We start from the raw sequence: 19,772 nt of genomic DNA on the forward strand, positions 1-19,772 counted from the left end.
TGATAGCTGGGCACATGGAGGTTCTTGGATGATTGCACACTTTGAGAGGGCATGAAAGTGCCATGCCCTTTCCTACCTACCTTCTGTACCTCTCCTTTGGTGTCCTAAGTAATATGCTTTATAACAAGCCACTGAAGGAAGCGTTTCCCTGAGTTCTGTGAGCCACTCAGCCAGATTAAAGCAAATTCAAGATGGGCATTTTGAGAATGTGGATTTTTTAGCTGGCCAGTCAGCAGCATTGGTAAACAAACTGGGGCTTTGTGATTAGCATTTAAAGCGGGATGGGGAAATTCTTTGGGACCATACCCTCAACCTGGGGTCATGGTCTATGTTCTCCCTCTATGTAGGGAGTATTAGAGATGAATCAGAAGATACTCAGCTGATGTCTGCTGAAGAGTTCATTACCTAGTTGGTGTGTGGGTAGGAATGACCACACATGTGATGTCAGAGGTTATCTAAATTGTGAAGGTACAGTAGGAGAAACTGAGTCTGAGTTTTCTTATAGATTATCTTTTTTCCTCCTACTCTTTCCTTTTATTCACCCTTTTCTCTTACTCTCCCATGACTTATCCTTCCGACTCATGTCCACTGGGCATCTCTCTCTCACTTATTACCTGTCCCTTCCATGTCTTCACTTCCCGTGGACATGGAAGGGACAGATAATAAGTCCCTCCAGGATATAAGTTATACCTTCGTACTGTCTGTTTCTTTTCCTTCACAGCCAAGCATCCAGGAAAGGGCTCTGTTGCCTACCCATGTTCCATCTACTCATTTCCTATTACACCTCAATTTGTTGAGGTGAGGCTCTTTCTCCTCGGCTTCACCCAGCCTGCTCTGGGCAGTACTACAGGTTTCCTCATCATCATGTCAAGTACACAATTTTCATTCCTTGTCTCCTTGGACCTCCCTGGACCATTTAAGTATGGATCCTTCCCCCAGTTTTCTTGGAGTTGTCTCTTCCTAAAACTCATTGACTTTTAAGTCTTAGAGATGTTTGGAAGCTTAACATTTTGTTTTTTTTTTTCCCCCTTAACTCGCTCCATATCTAGAGAATCTATAGTTTTAACTACTGCCTGTATTTACCATTGCTAGTTCTGATCAGGACCTTGTTCATATTTTGTATGTACGATCATCAGCCAGACAGCTCTATTCAAGTGCTGCTAAACTGACCTAACTGGAGATACAGTCTACCGAAGGTAATTAAAGTTAAGATTAATGAAGACCTAATCTAATAGTATCATGGCTCCTAAGAAGAGGAAACTTTGTTTCTCAGTCTCTGTCTCGTTCTCTTTCTCTGTCATTCCACTTAAGATACCTAAATTTAAAACCATCCACCAATATCCAATAAGTGGATGATATTCTCCTCTGCAGTCCCACCAAGCTACTATGTTACAACCATGTGGTAACACTCCTTAACTTTCTGGCCTCCTGGAGATACAGAGTCTCACCCAATAAGGTACACGTGATTCAGCGCGTGACTTGTCTGGGTGTTCAACTCACTCTCAAGGACAAGGCTATTACTATCCCCAGAAAACACCTGATTACTAACTACCTTACCATCTTCACTAAGTCTGAGCTTCTCTCCTTTTAGGGTCTAGCTGGCTACCTCAGGTCCTGAATCCCCAACTATTCCCTCCTAACCTGCCTCTTATATGAAGCAGCTAGAGGTCACCTGAGGAACCCCTTTTAACCCTGTCCTCTCTCATTTCTCCCTTTAGGAGGCTCCAATGGGCCTGATTACAAGCTCAGTTAGTAGCCTTAACACGGGCCTTCCACCTGGCCTCAGGACATTCCCTCATGGTATACACAGACTCTAAATATGCTGTCTATAGTGTCCTGTCTCATGCAGCTATTTGGAAGGAACAAGGCCTGTTAACAACCAAGGGGACCTCAGTAATAAATGGTTCATATGTTCCTGAGCTCTTAAAAGCCTCTTTTCTCCCCTCAGCCATTGGCATCATTCATTGCAGGGGCCACAGGTTAGATGACTCAGTTATAACTAGAAGAAACAACCTGGCTGATGAAACTGCCAAACAGGCTGCGATGTTCTCAAAACAACGGGCATGAACACCACCAATAACAGAGGATTCTGCCCTTCCCTCTAGGCAAGATGTCCTTAAATACCTCCACCATTTTTTCCACCCCCAGATAGGGGAGTTTAAGGGGCTTCCTAAAACAGAGCCTTCCCCTAACCCTGGCTGATACACAATTTCTTGCACAGCTGTCACAGACCTGAAAAGTATGCCAACGGGAAAATCCAAATACCAATGTGTGGCCCCCTCTCTTTCCAACCTATCAGGCTCCAGGTAACCTCCCAGGAGTGGATTGGCAAATTGATTTTACCCATATGCCAACCATCCACAAATACAAGTACCTGCTGATGCTTGTAGACATCTTCACAGGATGGATAGAGGTGTTTCCCACCACCAACAATAGAGACTCCTCTGTGTCTCAGCATCTCTTAAAGGAAATAATTCCTGGCTTTGGCCTGCCTGCTTCCATCCAGACGGAAAACGGCCCGGAAATCGTCTCCTCAGTGACCCAGCAATTGGCTAAATCTCTAAATATCTCTTGATCTTTCCATATTCCTTATCACTCCCAGTCCTCAGGGAAGGTGGAATGTAGCAACTGATCCCATAATCAAACTCTGACCAAACTGTCCCTTGAACTGCATCGATTGGCTAAAGCTTTTACCGTTGGCTCTTTTCCACTTAAGGGTCTTGCCAAAAAAGCCTTTAATATTAAGTCCTTTTGAAGTCATGTATGGCCGCCCACCTTTGCCTCCCCTATTTCAGGCTTCGGAATCTCCTTTACCTTCTCTAATGCTCTCTCCTTCAGCACCTGCACACTTTTCTCTGGAAATATGTGGATCAATATAGTCCAAAGCCCTCCACATTGTCCTCCAGGCCCTCCATCAAGGGGGGGGGGCTAGTGTACATTTCCAAACAATTACCTGCCACGGTTATTAAAAAAAAAATAACCAAGATTTCTGCTAAGTGGGAAGGACCCTATTCATGAATTCTCTCTACTCCCACAGCTGTGCAGGTTCACAGCTGTACATACTGGATTCATCTCTGCCACGTTAAATGCCATCTGCCTGATGAACCTTCATACACCTCCGAGCCAAGCGGACTCCTGTCTCTACGGATAAAAAAGATTGGACCCGGTCTTCCTCCAATCATTAAGGAACCAGCAGACCCCGTTCTGGACAAGTACCATCTTCATAACCATCATGACCTTGGTCAAATTTGTGTACAGTACCTGCCCCTCCCCCATTGACCACCTCACCCCCTCTCTGCAGGAAGTAGCTCTGGAAGAAAAGACCTTAGCCCATAGTCCCTGCCCAGTACTGTATATATTAAACAAAAAGGGGGGAAATGTAAGTCAGCAAATGCCCCCTCACAGACCCAATCTTCACCCTCAGTGGCAGCGCCTGCAGGGTGGGTGAGACACCTCCCACCTCCAGCCTCCTCCTCTGAGGAGCCGGTAGGCACCATTTTCCCCTCTCCCTAGTGAGAACTTGGACTTGTCAGCTCCACTGGCAATGAATCTTTCTCCTCTATGTGCCTTTTATCCATGTGGTCTTTTGGGTCTCTTTTCCTTTCAGGTTGTAGTTACACAAGTCAGGAAAGGAGAACATTTCTTCTGGACAATGTCCTAGCCTTCCTCACTCTCTTCCAGGTTTTCCCTCCTGTTCTCATCCACAAGTTACACAGTTGATTTTCAATAGTGTCTATTGAGTACTAGGGATATATATATATATATTAGGGTCCAGTGGTGGGCATGAACTCTGGGCCTGGGCACTGTCCCTCAGCTCTTCAGCTCAAGGCTAGCGCTCTACAACTTGAGCCACAGCACCACTTCTGGCTTTTTTCTTTTTGCTTATGTAGTACTGAGGAATTGAACCCAGGGCCTCAGGCATGCAAGGCAAGCATTCTACCACTGAGCCACCTTCCCAGCCCGACTAGGGATAAATTTGTTTAACCTTTGCTCCTTCATTTCTGTGCCTCTACTTACCCTTCCAAGGACATGTAAATGAAGAATAAGGCCAAGAAACAAAACAAAAAAATAAAAACAAAAACAGCAACAAAGACAAAACCTCTTGTTTCAATTTCCTGGAGTTCATTTCAATAAATTAAAAAAAATATGATCAGAAGCATGTAGGCATTTTGCCTTTGGGTCCCTCCCCTAGGAGTATCTTTTGGTTTCACTGTGTGTAAATGCCTAGAATCCTGTAAAATTGATCATGTCCTGGTGTATTCTAAATCTAGCTTCTGTATATGAGAGAAAACATATGCCATTTTTCTCTCTAAGCCTGGCCAACCTTAGTTAACAGGATTTGTTCTAGTTCCATCCATTCCCTGCAAATAATACAATATTATTCTTTTTCATCCACAAGTAAAATTCTATTATATATGTTCCACAATTTCTTGATCCAGTTATGAAGATATAAAGTACAATAAAGCAACCTATGCCTATATTTATAACCAGTAATTATGATGAATATGATTTAATTAAAATGTCTAACAAAAATCTAAAGAGTAGGACTGGAAGCAGGTCCCAAGTGGCAGAGTAAGGCAATGAGCTCAGCAAAAGCACAAGGTCCTGGGTTCAAGCCCCAGTACCAGCCTCAGAAAACAAAAAATGAAATAAACAAAAACCCAAGTAAACCCAAGACCCAAGTAAATGCTGCATATAAAATTCATTTTATTATTTTTATTTATTTATTTGTGAAAATACCGTACAGATGGGTTATAATTACATGGGCAAGATAACGAGTACATTTCTTATCAAGCATTGTTGCCTCCTCCTTTGTTTCCCCTTCCCATTTACCCCTCCCCACCCCCCCTACCCGATCCTCCCCCCTAAGGAAACATGTAAACTTAAAATGGAGAGAGGAATGCTTTGAACATAATAAGATTATGATTTCCATAGGAAGGCAGAAAATTAAAAGAGTTTAAAATTTAGTGTGGATAAGAAAATTATAAACTGGATTTTGTGGTGTATAGGAGAATTCTCTCTATTGATGTGAAACAAAAACTAAAAAGTTCTGAATAAGAAAATATTATGAAATGTCAGAACTTTTTTATATAGAATGATATAAATATTCTTTCATAGTAATGCCATCTCTGAGAAGAGCTGGAAAAATTGAGATAAGTGCATTCACTTGAATATACTAAGGGATTACTGAACTATTTCAGAAACATGGACTGAACCAAGAGGAGACAACTCTCAATTGTGTTATGGCCAGATTCATTCACAAAGCCACATCTAAAGAGGAGGGCAGAAGCCATTCAGGAGGCTGAGATCTGAGGATTGAGGTTCAAAGCCAGCCTGGGCAGGAAAGTCTGTGAAACTTATCTCCAATAAACCACCAGAAAACTGGAAGTGGTGCTGTGGCTAAAGTGGTAGAGCACTTGCCTTGAGCTGAAGAGCTGAGGGAGAGTGCTCAGGCCCAGAGTTCAAGCCCCATGACCACCACCACCAACAACAACAAAAGAGGAGGGCAGAAGTTGTTATCATTGCTCTACTCTGCTTCCAGACATCTCCAGGGTCCCCTGAGAAAGTCTGCTTCCACATTCATTGTCTTCTGGAGCATCCTGCAGAGCCCTCTGCCGAACCTGCTTATGGGTCTGCCTCTGCTGCTGTGGGAAGGAACCAACAAAGAATAATGGTGTTGGCACAGCTGTTAACAGAGGTTAGTAAAATTAAATGCCTTAAAAGGTAGCAGGGGAAGTTATAGACACCACTAAGAATCCCATCTATTAGGAATAATTGATGCCGGAGGGCAGGCCACAGAAGATGAAGACCAGCATCGTGAGCAGGACAGTCACATACCACCTGGTCAGTGACTTCCTTTGAGAGTTACAGAACATTCTTACAGTCAGAGCCAGTTTGGACCCTGACAGAATCACAAATGAAAATAGAAAGTATCCAGCATTAGAAAGGCTAAGTAACAGACACCATTTCTGATCGTACAGAGGTGTACAGTAACAAGGTAGTAAAAAGGGAAGCAGCAGTGATAGTATCCATTCTAACACATACATGAAGGATTATGCATGTCTTGGGCAGTGGCACCGGTACCAGACAGGACACAGGACAGACAGGCAGTGTTCCAGGCTAAAAACACTGAGGAAGCTCAGGCCTGCTATGTACCAACAGAGAAACACAAAGCTGAAGACATAAAGGACATAGATTTCCTTGCTACGAAGGGAAAAAATGAGGAGTAGCTGCAAGGCTGCAATAAAGTTAAAACAGAAGTAGAGGAAGTTAACCACAGCCAGGTTTAGAATGTAAACTGAGATAGCATTTCTTCAAATCCAGAAGTCTAGGAGTAAAATCACAGCTGCATTTCCTGCCAGTCCAATCATTGATGACTTCCAACCACCCGAGAATTGTACTCTCCATGACCCAATGTCCATGATAGGTGTAGTTATAGTCATAGCTTCCTGTCACTTCTGTCATCAAGGATGGTGTGGTTGGTTCCAAGCTCAGAATCACTCCATCGGTGCCCCTGAAAGCCAAAACCAAGCTTCAGAAACTCTTATGTAATTTCTGTTTCTCATCTTTATCCTGCAGTGTGGTAATTATTTTTTCCATTGTAAAGAAGGAGAAAATACAATACCTCAGAGATTAATATGTCAAGAGTTGAGGATTTTCTGGAGTATAGAAGCAAATCCAGTAGTAGTCATCAACAGAGTCTGAGGATTCTGCTTTCTATATCAAAACCTTTAAGTATCAGAAAAACATAGTATGATCTAAACAGCATACTCAGAGGGCTACTGCTGTAGCTCCAGCATTACTCTAGGTCAGTAATTTTTCTCTCCTGTGTAGAGACACAAAGATCACCAGGCCAGCTTTGTGTGACCCTATACTCACAATTTATTCACGGAATGAGTACATGATACAATTTTCCCATGTCACATTATATGAATGATGTGGAAAATAAAATGAAAATAGAATAAAAACCATTAGAACAAACCCATAAAATGTGATGGAAAAACATCATACATCTTAAGTCATTTTGCACAAATTCAGGGTATATTTAGAAGTATTTTGTATGTCTAGTCATCTGAGGGTGATCACTGACAGGTCTTCGAAGGACACGATATAGTTTTGCTAAGCATCTAGAAGAATTATATGAAGTATGAGTTTATCTATTTGAGGGGCAGTAAGTGGAGTGCTCTGAGTGTGTATTATAACCTGTTTCACACCCTCTCCCAGGTCTTTAATAGAGTGTTCTCTGTGATGAGAGGAATCAGTGAAGTAGAAAAAGTGCACGTTGTAAAATATCAAGAGAAATGCTTAGGTAGAATTCAAGTGGAGAAAAAGGATCAGCTAACAATGGGTCAAAAGTTCCCATAGATTGATAGGCATTGATTCTTAGCAGGTATTGACTCATTCTTTTCAAAGGTCTATGGGTTAAAAATTGTTTTCTCAACTTTACATTAGATAGAACTGGAATAGAAAGAGTATGAGTAATTAATCATGATTCTGTCAAAACATGGAAATGAAACCAGCAGAGCTGCCCTTTTACTATGCCCTTTGAATATAACTACCAATGATTCCAAGTGGATTAAGAGTGGATGATGAAAAAATATAGGAGAAATTTCCAAGTTGGAACCAATGTGCCACTGAAAATTGTGAGTGAAATAAAATTAGCAATAGTTAGCTGAATCAAGGGGTCCTTTCCTGTCCTGAAAATGGCTGGAGTCCTTCAAGTGGAATGAGTGGCATGCAGGGAGGAAACCCACCATGAACTCTGGTAGATAGATCAGATTATGTGTTTTTTAGTGGCTTAAAGTGGAAAAACAGAAGTTTTATTGATCATACACAGGCATTTCACCATTGGAATCTTTATTTTACATTTAATGAATTTATGTTCCTCATCAAATGTGAAGTTCATTTTGAGGCACCTCCATGATGCTTTCCAGAGGGGTTGAACAAACATTCTCACTAACAGTGTAGTAGGGTTCCTTTTGACCACATCCCCATCTGCATCTGTTATTATTAGTCTCCTTGATAATGGCCATTCTAACTGGGGTGATACACAATGGAATTTGATGTTTCCATCAGACAGAATGACACTGCCCATTTGTAAGGAAAGGGAAAGACTTGCAAAGACTTGGAAACAATTATATTAAACAAAGTAAGCTAGGCTCCAGGAAATACAAGCTGCATTATTTCCCTCATTTGTAATAACTAGAATATGTCTATAAATCTACAAGTTAATCTGATGGACAGGAAAACACAAATAATTACACTTGGGTATGATTAAAGAATATTCAAAACAATCACACAGTGAGAACAAAGCAGGATGTTCTTTGGAGAGGATCACAATGGATCAATAGCAATGTACATATGACCATATAACATGATGCTTGTTCAAATGAACTTAAAGAAATGGAAATGTGTTTTTGTATTGTACTATTTGCAATTATTTCATTTTTCTTTCTTTCTCCTTTGGTTTATTCTCTTTGGTCACTGTTTTTTATTTCTGTGCCCTTTGTCTTGTATATCAGTTTATCTGATTTGAAGAAGGGAAGGAGAACCAAAGAAATGGTGAGACAAAGATGACCCAATACAACAGTGATACTCACTAGACACTATGCTGGAAAGGAACTTTACTACTGGGGGGGGCAGATAGTTGAGAAGGGAAAAAGTGGGAGAAAAACAAGGAGGTCATAACATTGTTCAAAAATAAATGCCCTTATTACCTCACTTATATAACTGTAACCCTTCTGTACATCATCTTTACAGTAAAACTTAAATGAAAAAGAACTAAAGTAGGGGCTGGGAAGGTTGCTTAGTGGTAGAGTGCTTACTTTGTATGCATGAGGCCCTGAGTTCGATTCCTCAGCACCAAATAAGCAGAAAAAGCTGGAAGTGGCACTGTGGCTCAAGTGGTAGGGTGCTAGCCCTGAGCTGAAGAGCTGAGGGACAGTGCCCAGGCTGAGTTCAGGCCCCATGACCTACCCTCCCCCCCAATAAAAGAACTAAAGTGGCATTTAGCAGTTTGTTTCAATGTTAAAGGCTATGCCTTTTATTACCAGAATCATGTTAACATGGAAATGACAAATATGTTCAGTGGTCTTGTTATTAATCCATTGGACTTTTTATTTTCAGACAAGATAGTTTTTCAAAGACATCATATTAAAAGTCCACGTGGTCTTATACAATGTATGGACTCATTTTCTCACAATTCAGCTGTCTACATGCAGCAATGTCCTAAACACAGTATAAAATATTAGTTGGGTAGGAACACAGAGAAAAGAAATAATCTTTTAAAACTTATAATGTGTAAGACAATTAATTATACAGGATTTATAAGATTTTTAAGATGTATAAGTGAAGTGAAATTAAAACTACAAAGTGCTAAATGGGAAAATATTTAGAGATAGTAATGTAAGAACTTTCGTCATACAGAATGGTATAGACATTCTACTTTCATACTAATGCTATCTCTGACAAAATCTGGGAGAGACCAGGTAAAGTGCATCCATTTAACGATCCTAAGGAATTAGACTACATTTCCGGGATATAGATTGAGACAAGAGCAGACAATAATCATGGCCAGGTTTTCTCACAAAGCCATCTCTAAAAATCAGGGCAGAAGTAGTTGATCATTGATTCACTCTGCTTCCCGACATCTCCAGTGTCCCCTGAGAACGGCTACCTCCACGTTCATGTCTTCAGGAGTGCCTGCAGAGCGCTCTGCTGAACCTGCTTGAGAATCTCCTCTGCCGTCGCCTAAAGGAGCAACAAAGAAGTAAATGATGGGATTGCACAGCTGTTAACACCGGTAGGAAAAGCAGAAGGTGAAAAAAGTAGCAGAGGTAATCTCTCAAATTAATATGAAACAATTTTATTAGAAAATCGATAATGCCAAAGGGCAGGCCACAGAAGATGGAGACCAGCACTGTGAGCTGGGCGGTCACATACAACCTGGTCACTGGCATCTGTCGAGAGCCACAGAACATTTTAACTGTCAGAGCCAGGCTGGACCCTGAGAGAATCACGGATAAAAAGAGCAAGTATCCAGCAGTAGAAAGTTTACTTAACTGATACCAACTCAAGGTATATGAACAGTAATAAATTCGCAAAAAGGGAAATGGCAGTGATAATACCAAGACCAGCACACACATGAAGGATCATGCATGTCCTGGATGGTGGCACTGGTACCAAGATGGGACACAGGACAGACAGGCAGCGCTCCAGGCTAATAACACTGAGGAAGCTCAGGCCTACTGCATACGAATAGTAAAACACAAAATCGGAGGATTCTAAGAGATACTTCTTGCTTGAAAGGAAATGTAAGGTAAAACTGTCCTGGGAAAAAATAAGATGAAAGCAGAGGTAGAGGAAGTCAGCCACAGCCAGGTTTAGAATGTAAACTGAGATAGCATTTCTTCGAATCTGGAAGTCCAGGAGCCAAATCACAGCTGCATTTCCTGTCAGTCCAATCACATCAGTGATGACTTCCAACCACCTGAGAATTATACTCTCCATGACCCAATGTCCATGATAGGTGTAGTTATAGTCATAGCTTCCTGTCACTTCTGTCATCAAGGATGGTGGTGATGGTTCCAAGCTCAGAATCACTCCATCGGTGCCCCTGAAAACAAAAACCAAGCTTCAGAAACTCTTATGTAATTTTTACTTCTCAGTTTTTCCATGCAATGTGGAATCATTATTTTATTGTAAAGAGGGAGAATATAGAATACCTGAGAGATTAAGTAATATGTCAAGAGTTGAGGACTTTCTGGAGTACAGAAGCAAATCCATTACTTTTCAGCAATACATGAGTTCTCTGTCCTGTACATAGATGTCAAATATCACAGAAATATACTATGATCCAAACACCTCATTCAGAGTGCTAGTACTATTTTAGGCCAGAGGGAAAATTTTCTCTCATGTGTAGGAATTTAGAAAGACATAAAGATCAACATGCCAGCTTTGTGTGAGGTCCCTACACTCACAATTTATTTGCTGAATGAATGAGTGATGCACAACTTTTCCATGTCACATTATATGAGTTAAAGGGAAAATAAAATGAAAATAAGATTGAAAACACTAGAACAGATCCATATAATGTGATGGAAAAATTCATTCATCCTAATTTATTTTGTACAAACTCAGTGTATATTCAAGGTATACTCGTGCCTAAATATCTGATGTTGATTACCGACAGGTCGCTAAATGATACTACATATTTCTATTAAGTATTTAAAAGAATTATATAAAGAATGGGAATATCTTCCAGAGGAGCACTGAGTAGTGCACTGATGTGTGCACTGTAAACCCTATTTCAAATCCATGCCCAGGTCTTAAATGGAGTGTTGTCTGTGATGAGAAGAGTGGGTGAAGGGAAATAAGGAAAATGCAGGTTGTGAAATGTCAAGAGAGATACTTTTGCAGATTTCAACTGGGGTAAAAGAATCAATTGACAATGGGTGGAAATTTCCATTAGACTTAGAGGTTAGCAGGCATTGACTCAATCTCAAGAGTCTGTTGGTTAAAAATTATTCTTTTCAGGGGCTGGGAAGGTGGCTCAGTGGTAGAGCGCTTGCCTTGCATGCATGAGGCCCTTGGTTCAATTCCTCAGCACCACATAAGCAAAAAGAAAAAAGCCGGAAGTGGCACTGTGACTCAAGTGGTAGAGCGCTAGCCTTGAGCTGAAGAGCTGAGGGACAGCACCCAGGCCCAGAGTTCAGGCCCCACAACCTGACCCCCCCCCCAAAAATATCATTCTTTTCAAAATAGTCTCCATGGTTTCCCTCATTTTCAATAATTAATTAGTATATGTCTAGGTAAGTCCTAGCAGAGGGTCACAATAGTTCAATAGCTATGTACGTATGACTATATTAAAATAAGAATTTGTTTTTAATGTACTCTTTTGATTTTCCCTGCTTTGATTTATCCCTGTTGTCATTTTTTTTTTAGCACCCTGTGTCTTGTATATACGTTTATCTGATTTGGTGAAGGGAAGGAGAATAACAAAATGGTGAGACAAGGACAAATTGTGAACCAATGGAACAGTGATCCTCATAAGATACTATGTTAGAAATGAACTTTACAACTTGCGGCGGTGGGGGGAGGAGGAAGTGGGAGAAATTGAGAGGGTTAACACTGCTGGACAACAAATGTACTCATTACCTTACTTATGTAACTGTAAACCCTCTATACAACATCACCTTAATAACAAAATCAAATAAAATTTAAAAAAACTTCTTTTTATCTCTTAGACTAGATTGAGCTGGAATAGAAAGAATATTAGGAATTTATCCTGCTTCTCTCAAAGCATGGAAGTGCAACTAGCAAGGTTGCTTCCGGACAACCATTTTACCAGTTCTTTGAACATAAGGACCAATAATTCCAAGTGATTGCAGGTGGATGACATGGGAGACATTCCCAAGCTGTAAGTAATATGTTAGTCAAAATTTTGAATGAAAGAAAATATAGTATACAAAAACTTCCATGATAGAGACTAAAAGATATGTGGGTGATCTTCTGTTGGGAATAGTTGGCAGAATCCAGGGCCTCTTTCCTGTCCTGAAAGTGTACACAAAGACCTTCAAGTGGAAAGAGTGGATTCAGTGAATGAATCCACCATGAACTCTCTTAGAGAGATGAGCTTTCATGATTTAGTGGTTTGAACTGGAAAAAGTGAAGTTCTACTGACCCTGCACAAAGCACTTAACCATAGGAATCTCTCTGTTAAATTTGGTATATTTGTTTTCCTCACAAAAAGTGAAGTTCTAGAAGGAAGAAGTCATGTCTATTTCATTGATATTCTTTCACATTTAGCATAGACCATGCATTTTTATATTTCAACTACACTGGAAGGAACTCCATCTAAAGCACAGGAGATAATTTTTCAGGGATTACATCATCAAGAACAGACTCCATACCCTTGGCTGGTCTACTTGTGCCCTGTGTGAAGCTTTCTTTCTGTTCTTTGCCTTGCTTCTTATTTCACCAAAATTTCCCAAATGTTATTCTATGACCCTAGAACTCGAGAGAATATCAAGGGCTTTCATGTCTGCTAGAGTCCCCCCTCCCCCCTCCACCCCCCCCCCCCATAGCAACTCTTTTTTTCTGTCCAGGGGATTTTTTTGTTACTTAATTGATATGATTTTTCATTTTCCATTGCATCTTCATTTTAATGGCAGGTGAGTAGTGATACAGCACTTCAAGGTCATGCGATAAACAGAAGGAGTATACACTTTATTCACATCTTTCTCTTCTCTAGGCTGGTGTGCTGAGATGGCCCAAAGTCATGTTCATCATATGATGTTGACAACATCCTTCATGATTGGGGAATAGGAACAATAGGGCCCTTGTTTTCTGTGCTATGGAGTTTCTAGACTATACAATCCTTTTGTTGAGGTCCTTATGTAATGGTCCAGTATGTAAGCAGACATGTTTGTTCTCTATTAAGGAAGAAGTACATTTTGCATTTGCCAGATACATTCCCATTTTGAAGTACTTTTTGTAAAGATGGTGAAAGCTCTATAGAAGTGACAAAAGAAAAGATGCAAATCAGAAATAGTAGTTATGATGGAAATGAGATGAGAAACACTTCAATTATATTTAGATCTCACAGAATAGGAAGACATAAAAGAGGTAAAGACTATTCTCATACTCCATGAAAAAAATGCTTGCAAACTTCCCTGCTGGCTTTTGCTTCCCAAGAGTTTGGTTTGTATGAACTCCATCAATAGAATCCTTTCTTTCTTTCTTTTTTTTTTTGGTTTTGTTTTGTTTTTTTGGTCGGTCATGGGGTCTGAACTCTGGACCTGGGTGCTGTCCTTCAGCTCTTCAGCTCAAGGCTAGCGCTCTACCCCTTGAGCCACAACACCACGTTCAGCTTTTTCTGCTTATGTGGTGCTGAGGAATCGAACCCAGGGCCTCATGCATGTAAGGCAAGCACTCTACCTCTGAGCCCCCTTCCCAGCCCCAAATCCTTTCTTTTTCTGTATGGGTTTTAATGGAGCCATTGGACAGCATCATTGGTACATTGAAGGACAGAGGAGGAGGAATTTTTCTGTACATCCTCTAGCTCCCTTTAACTAATGTGTGATTTGGTGATAGATACATTTTTAAAGCTGCTAGGTAATAAATTTATACTATGACAGATAAAGCTATAGTGACCATCTCTTTCTGACATCAGGGCCATCCCTTACTCCCTAAAAGCTATTGCAGAAATTCTGCTTCACTGTTTTCTTCCATCAGTGGATTCACCATGCGATCTCCATTTTGCCCTGGATTCTACCTTACATGACAGATAATCTCCTCCTGAAGGACTCTTCAATTATTCCAAATTGAATCATTTGTTTCTTTTATGTTAGGATCCATGAGAGATACAATGTGGTATATTTTGAGAATCAATACAACATGTGTCATATGATACATATTTCCTTTGAAATGAACATTAGGAGTCAGCATTCTATTCATGGCAACATGAATGGAAATAAAAGGGTAAATAAGGACATTTTGACTAGAAACCAGGAAAATTGGGTTAACATTATTTTAAATTTCCAGAGTAGGAGCTACCAGCTGTTAGTTTTCAGAAGGAAGCTTCTGTTTCTGGCTTTTCCCATAAGCCTTGGAATAAAGCACCTGATACTGGAAACACAGGGACATGAACTCAGAGCAAATATCATAACTGGATATCTGGATGTTCTTGGAATAAATCCTTACCTTTCTTCCATTTTCCTGTTCAGACTTGCAGATGTGACCTGTTGTGAGAGAAAGAGCCTTTCTCAGACTGAGCAATAACAGAGACTGATTCCCTTCCCTAATTCAGTTAAACATATATACAATACACAGGTTACCAAAATCAAATACAGTGACAACAGGGGACAAACCATAGGGAAAAAAAGAATGAAAGAGAAAAGAAATAACTTCACATAGTACATTAAAAATAACAATGAGCCAGGTGCTGGTGGTTCATGCCTATAATCCTAGCTACTCAGGAGGCTGAGATCTGAGGATTGTGGTTCAAAGCCAGCCAGGGGAAGGAAAGACTGTGAGACTCTTATCTCCAATTAACTACCAGAAAACTGGTAGTGGCACTGTGGCTGAGGTGGTAGAGCACTTGCCTTGAGCTGAAGAGCGCAGGGACAATGCCCAGACCCAGAGTTCAAGCCCCACCAGCGACAAAAGAAAACAAACAACAACAACAACAAAAAGCAATCAACCCAACAATGAAGAAAAACCTCTTGTTTCCATAGCTTGGAGTTCATTTCACAGAGCATTATCTTATATGGTCATATATACATAGCTATTGAGCTATTGTGATCCTCTTCTAGGCCTATCCTAGACATATACCAATTATTACAAATGAAGGCAACCATGGAGTCTATGTTTCTTTGACTCTGGCTTACTTCATTTAATGTGAATTTTTTTCCATGTTGTTCCATTTCCTAACCAATAGGGCAGTGTCATTCTTTCTGATGGAGGCACAGAATTCCATTGTGTATATATACATCGTGATCCATTCATCTACTGAGGGGCATCTGGGTTGATTCCATATCTTAGCTATAGTAAATAATGCTGCAGTGAACATGGTTGTACTGGTAGCTTTAGTATGGCTTTGTTTGGGGTCATTTGGGTAGATGCCAGAAGTGGGATTGCTGTGTCATAGGGAAGCTCTATGTTTTACTCTTTTGAGGAACCTCCATATTGGTTTCCAAAGTGGTTGAATAAGTTTACACTCCCACCAACAGTGTAGGAGGGTTCCCTTGTGGTCACATCCCCATCAGCATCAAAATGGTGAGAGAAAGGACAAAGGGCAAACCAATGCAACAGTTATACTCACAAGATAATATGTTGGAAATGAACTTTATAACTTGGGGGGGATGGGGCAAAGGAAAAATGGGAGAAAAGTGAGGGAGGGAGTAACAATATTTGAGAAGAAATGTACTCACTACCTTATGTGTGTACTTGTACTTCACCTTGACAATAAAATTAAATAAAACAACAGAATCCACTTGTTCTGAAATTCAAGAGATGACAAAAGCTCATTGAAAGCTTGTGATCAAGTGAGCTTCATGAAGATTGTAGTCAACCCGTGTGATTTTCTGTACATATGCTGGAAGCAAATCATAGACCAGAGCCATCTCAGTCATGATCCTACACTGAAGTGTTTCTTGGCATCTATCCTATTTTCACACCCATATCTGCCTTGCTCTTCCTGTGTCATTTATTCTACCTTCCTTCAAGTAATTGCTGTTCTGTCCTTTAATTGCCAATTTTAACCTTAAGGAGAAATATCAAGTAGTTTTAGCTTCCTTTTGGGTCCTTGTAACTCACTATTAAAGTGCATCTCTGGGCCTTAGCCATCCAAAGTGCACCCTGGCCTGACTGCACTTGTTCTGTGTTCATCATAGCAGAAAAACCTTCATTAGTATAGTTTTATTCCAAATGATAGAGAAATCTTTACAAGTTGTTAAGCCCCCTGAATCCCATAATCTCATTCTCCACGTATTGCTACTTCCTGTTCTTAATCTCATTAATTTTTGTTATTTTACCTTTTTCTCCCTCTTCAGCTTCCTTCTTTCCATTTACATATACCTGCAAGTTCACACATACATTTCATCTACAATTCTATGTTTTAGAACTTCTTATGTTTCTGTCCCACATGATCTAGGATATGAAAGACTTCAACCTGTATATCATGATAGTATCGGTATGTAGATCAGTAATAGAGCAGTAGCCTGGCTTTTGAATATCCATGCTCTATGCACAACAGCGGTGATAGTTATATGCATAATACAAATGTTTATAATTTTTCATATTGTATAATTGACTATTCTCATCATGTATATCAAGCTTATTTAAATGTCTTTAGAGTTGAATTTATTTTTTATATGCTGGTGCTGGGGCTTGAAGTCAGGGCCTGAGCACCATCTCTGGAATTTTGTTTTCAAAGCTAGTGCTCTACACTGTCCTTTCAAAGGACTGTGTGTGGGGAGCAATGGGGGTGGGGCAGGGGTGTCTCAGAGGCTGAAATGGTGGCACTGTTATGCCCAGAGGAGCCTTCTAAGATTCCAAAGGACTGGATCATCATAACCACGAAGCTACCCCCATATTCTTTCTTCCCTATCTAAGCATGACTGCCCCTGCCACCCACCTTAATGTCTTTTGTCTGGTTGTTTTGCACTGATAAAAATATAGTAATGTGCCTTGGCCCGCAATGTCAGAAAATCAAGATGGGAGACAAATCAAATGTCCCTAACCAATGCAAGGACTACTTCTTGGGCTTTCGTTACTCAAAATTCTACTGGGTCAGAATGAAAATGATACAGATGAGCCGAAGTTTTGCCAGGTCTGGTCCAGCCCAGCCTGGCCAGACCGACCCTGCTAAGACACGCTAGCGGAAATTACCATCTGCAACCCCTTGGGCACCAGTGGCCACACGCAACCGGTGTGTTTTTGCTTGTGGCCATGCAAAGTGAAGGCTTCCGCCATGACTCTGAAAGCGGCCACGTCTCAGTCAGAAATGGAACCTCAGGTGGAGGATGAGCCTCAAACGTCAGGCCTTCTCTTCCCCAACGTGTCCTCGCTGATCAGGAAAGGAAAAGTGTGCTTTCCAGTCACCAACCTTAGCTTTGTGGGTTAAAGAAAGGAAAGTCGAGGGGGCCTTCCCGAACCTCACCTGGGTCGGGGGGCCGCCCTGCCGGGAGAGGTTGGCGGGGCGGGCCGCAGCGCGCTGGGGCTCCTCCCGGACGCAGAGGGAGGGCCAACAGCCCAGGAAGATGGCGGCCGCCGCCAGGGCCAGGTAGACCAGCAGGTGGAGTGTCCCGCCCAGCTGGCGCAGGCTTCCATGGTGGCCACGCGCCCGGGTGTGCGGGTGCTGCTTCCCGTGGTTGCTCCTGGCGCGGCGGCCGCCCCTGGAGCCCCTTTGTCTGGTCAAGGGCATGGCGGCTGTGGCACGCGGCGCAGGGCGCGGGGCTCGGCACGTGTGGAGGAAGCCCGCGTCGGGCTTCGTCACAGCCGCCGGAAGTGGGCAGTGGAGGGGAGGGGAAGGGGGGAGGCCGCTGGGGGGAGGGGGCCTCTGCTGTGCCCACTCCGCCTCCCCGGAAGCGATAGCCTGCCAAGCACTGGGTGGGTCCTCGCGGGGGGCGGGGCACCCTGCCGGATCCTACCGAGGGCGAGGCCCCGCCCACTGGAGGGGGCAGGGCATTGAGCCTGAGCACTCCATGGACCGGACTGCTGCAGGGGGCAGGGCGTCGAGCCAGCTGTCAAAAGTAGTCCAGAGCTGTCAGCTGTCAAGAAGTGATTGGACAGTGCGCAGCTTGGGGGCGGGGCATGAATGGTGGTTGGAAACCATTATGCAGGAGACCAGTTGGAGTGTTGCAAGCAATGGGGGAGCGAAGAGAGAGACAGCAGGACGGGGAAAGCCTGCCGGAGCAGAGCAGGGCAGGCCTGTGGAAGGTGCCTACTGGTGCAGAGCAACGTATAAAGGTTGGGCTGTCCTTGGGGGCTTGGAGGTTTGGTGGTCGAGGCTGCTCTTGGTTCTGGGTATCTAGCTCAGGACAAGGTAGTTGCAGGCCCCCTTTCTGGTGTAAATAGTGTAAGTAATTTTAATTTTTGTCACTTTAACCGTGCCTCTAAGGATTGTTGCGCACTTTGGAGGTCATCATTGGCCGTGGATGTGGGAGGCGGGAGCTGGGCCCCTCAGGGTCCAGGGAGGCTGTGGCAGGGCTTGGGGTGGAGAGCCCTAATTATCTTCACCAATCATCCACCATGACAGGTTCGTATCTTGACTTGCAAATCATCACGTTCCATTTCATAGAATTCTTAATTTAAAACTTAATTAAACTAGAGCTCCAGTTTCATTTACTGAAAATTGGGCAGCAAACGTTGTACTAGCCCTGAGTGGGGGAAAACGAGGTCTGAAAGGAGGCTAAAGATGTTGGCAGGAGAAGAGGCAAACAATGGGAACAATGATCTACGATAGAGACAACAGAAGCTACAGTAAGGTCGTCATCTGTAGGAGAGATGGGTATGTATAGGAAGTCATGGTTAGATTCACTCTGGTTCCTACTGTAATAACCCGTGGGGTCCAATAGTCAGTGGCCTCGTGGCCCGGCCTGCTGGAGGGGGCGGGGTATCAAGAGGCGAGCCTCTGCTCCCGGGACAGGACCACCTGACAGAGCAGGGCATTGAGAGGCTGACGTCACCGCCCCACGGGGCGTGCCAATGGAGGGGCTCCGCTGAAAGGGGTGGGGCATGCCACTGAAGGGGCGGGGCATGCTACTGGAGGGGTGGAGCATCGAGCCCCACATGGTGATCTGTCAGGAAGTGATTGGACAGTGGGTAGCTTGGGGGAGGAGCATGAATGGCTGTTGGAACACCATTAAGGGAAATCATCAGGGCAAGAACCCTTAGGAGAAAAAAACGTTAGTGAGTTAGCACAAGGAAGGGGAGGAGTGGAAGGAGAGTCAGCAGGAGGGAAAAGCCTGCTGGAGCAGGGAAAGCCTCGAGAGGCCATTTGGGGCTGGAGGTCATTCGGGGCTTCTTGAGAGGCCATTTGGGCCTCCTTTGAAGGTCATTCGGGGCCTCCCCCGGAGGTCATTTGGGGCCTCCTCTGGAGAAGCCTGTGGAGAGATGCAGAGCAGGGCAGGCCTGTGGAGAGGCCTGCAGGGAAGGAGGAAGGGAAGAAAGGGAAAGCCTTCCCCTTTGGAGGGTTGGAGATCAGAGGTTTGGAGGTTTGCAGACAGACTAATGGGTGGTTTGCAGACCAACTAATAAAGGTCAGGGAG

At 42.7% G+C, this 19,772-nt stretch overlaps 1 protein-coding gene across 1 annotated transcript; it reads right to left on the reverse strand.

The window, feature by feature from the left end:
* Nucleotides 1–9,960: 9,960 nt before the first annotated feature.
* LOC138836317 (mas-related G-protein coupled receptor member X3-like) lies at nt 9,961–17,926 on the reverse strand. The gene is made up of 3 exons (XM_070034804.1): nt 17,663–17,926; nt 14,704–14,741; nt 9,961–10,615 (listed from the first exon to the last, which is right to left on the reverse strand). Exons 1-3 carry the CDS (start codon nt 17,924–17,926, stop codon nt 10,054–10,056), a joined length of 864 nt encoding a protein of 287 aa, XP_069890905.1. The 3' UTR covers nt 9,961–10,053.
* Nucleotides 17,927–19,772: the final 1,846 nt, after the last annotated feature.

This window comes from Dipodomys merriami, unplaced genomic scaffold, assembly GCF_024711535.1.
Source record: "Dipodomys merriami isolate MVZ:Mamm:240054 unplaced genomic scaffold, mDipMer1.0.p SCAF_25, whole genome shotgun sequence".
Lineage (NCBI taxonomy): Eukaryota > Metazoa > Chordata > Mammalia > Rodentia > Heteromyidae > Dipodomys > Dipodomys merriami.

What these genes read in the sequence shown, in the direction of transcription:
- LOC138836317 (XM_070034804.1), bottom strand. Translation starts at nt 17,926, where the DNA reads ATGCCCTTGACCAGACAAAGGGGCTCCAGGGGCGGCCGCCGCGCCAGG. An exon ending in AGGGCGGCCCCCCGACCCAG is followed by an intron (nt 14,742 to 17,662) that starts GTGAGGTTCGGG and finishes CTCTCACAACAG; the next exon opens with GTCACATCTGCAAGTCTGAA. An exon ending in AACAGGAAAATGGAAGAAAG is followed by an intron (nt 10,616 to 14,703) that starts GTAAGGATTTAT and finishes TTTTGTTTTCAG; the next exon opens with GGGCACCGATGGAGTGATTC.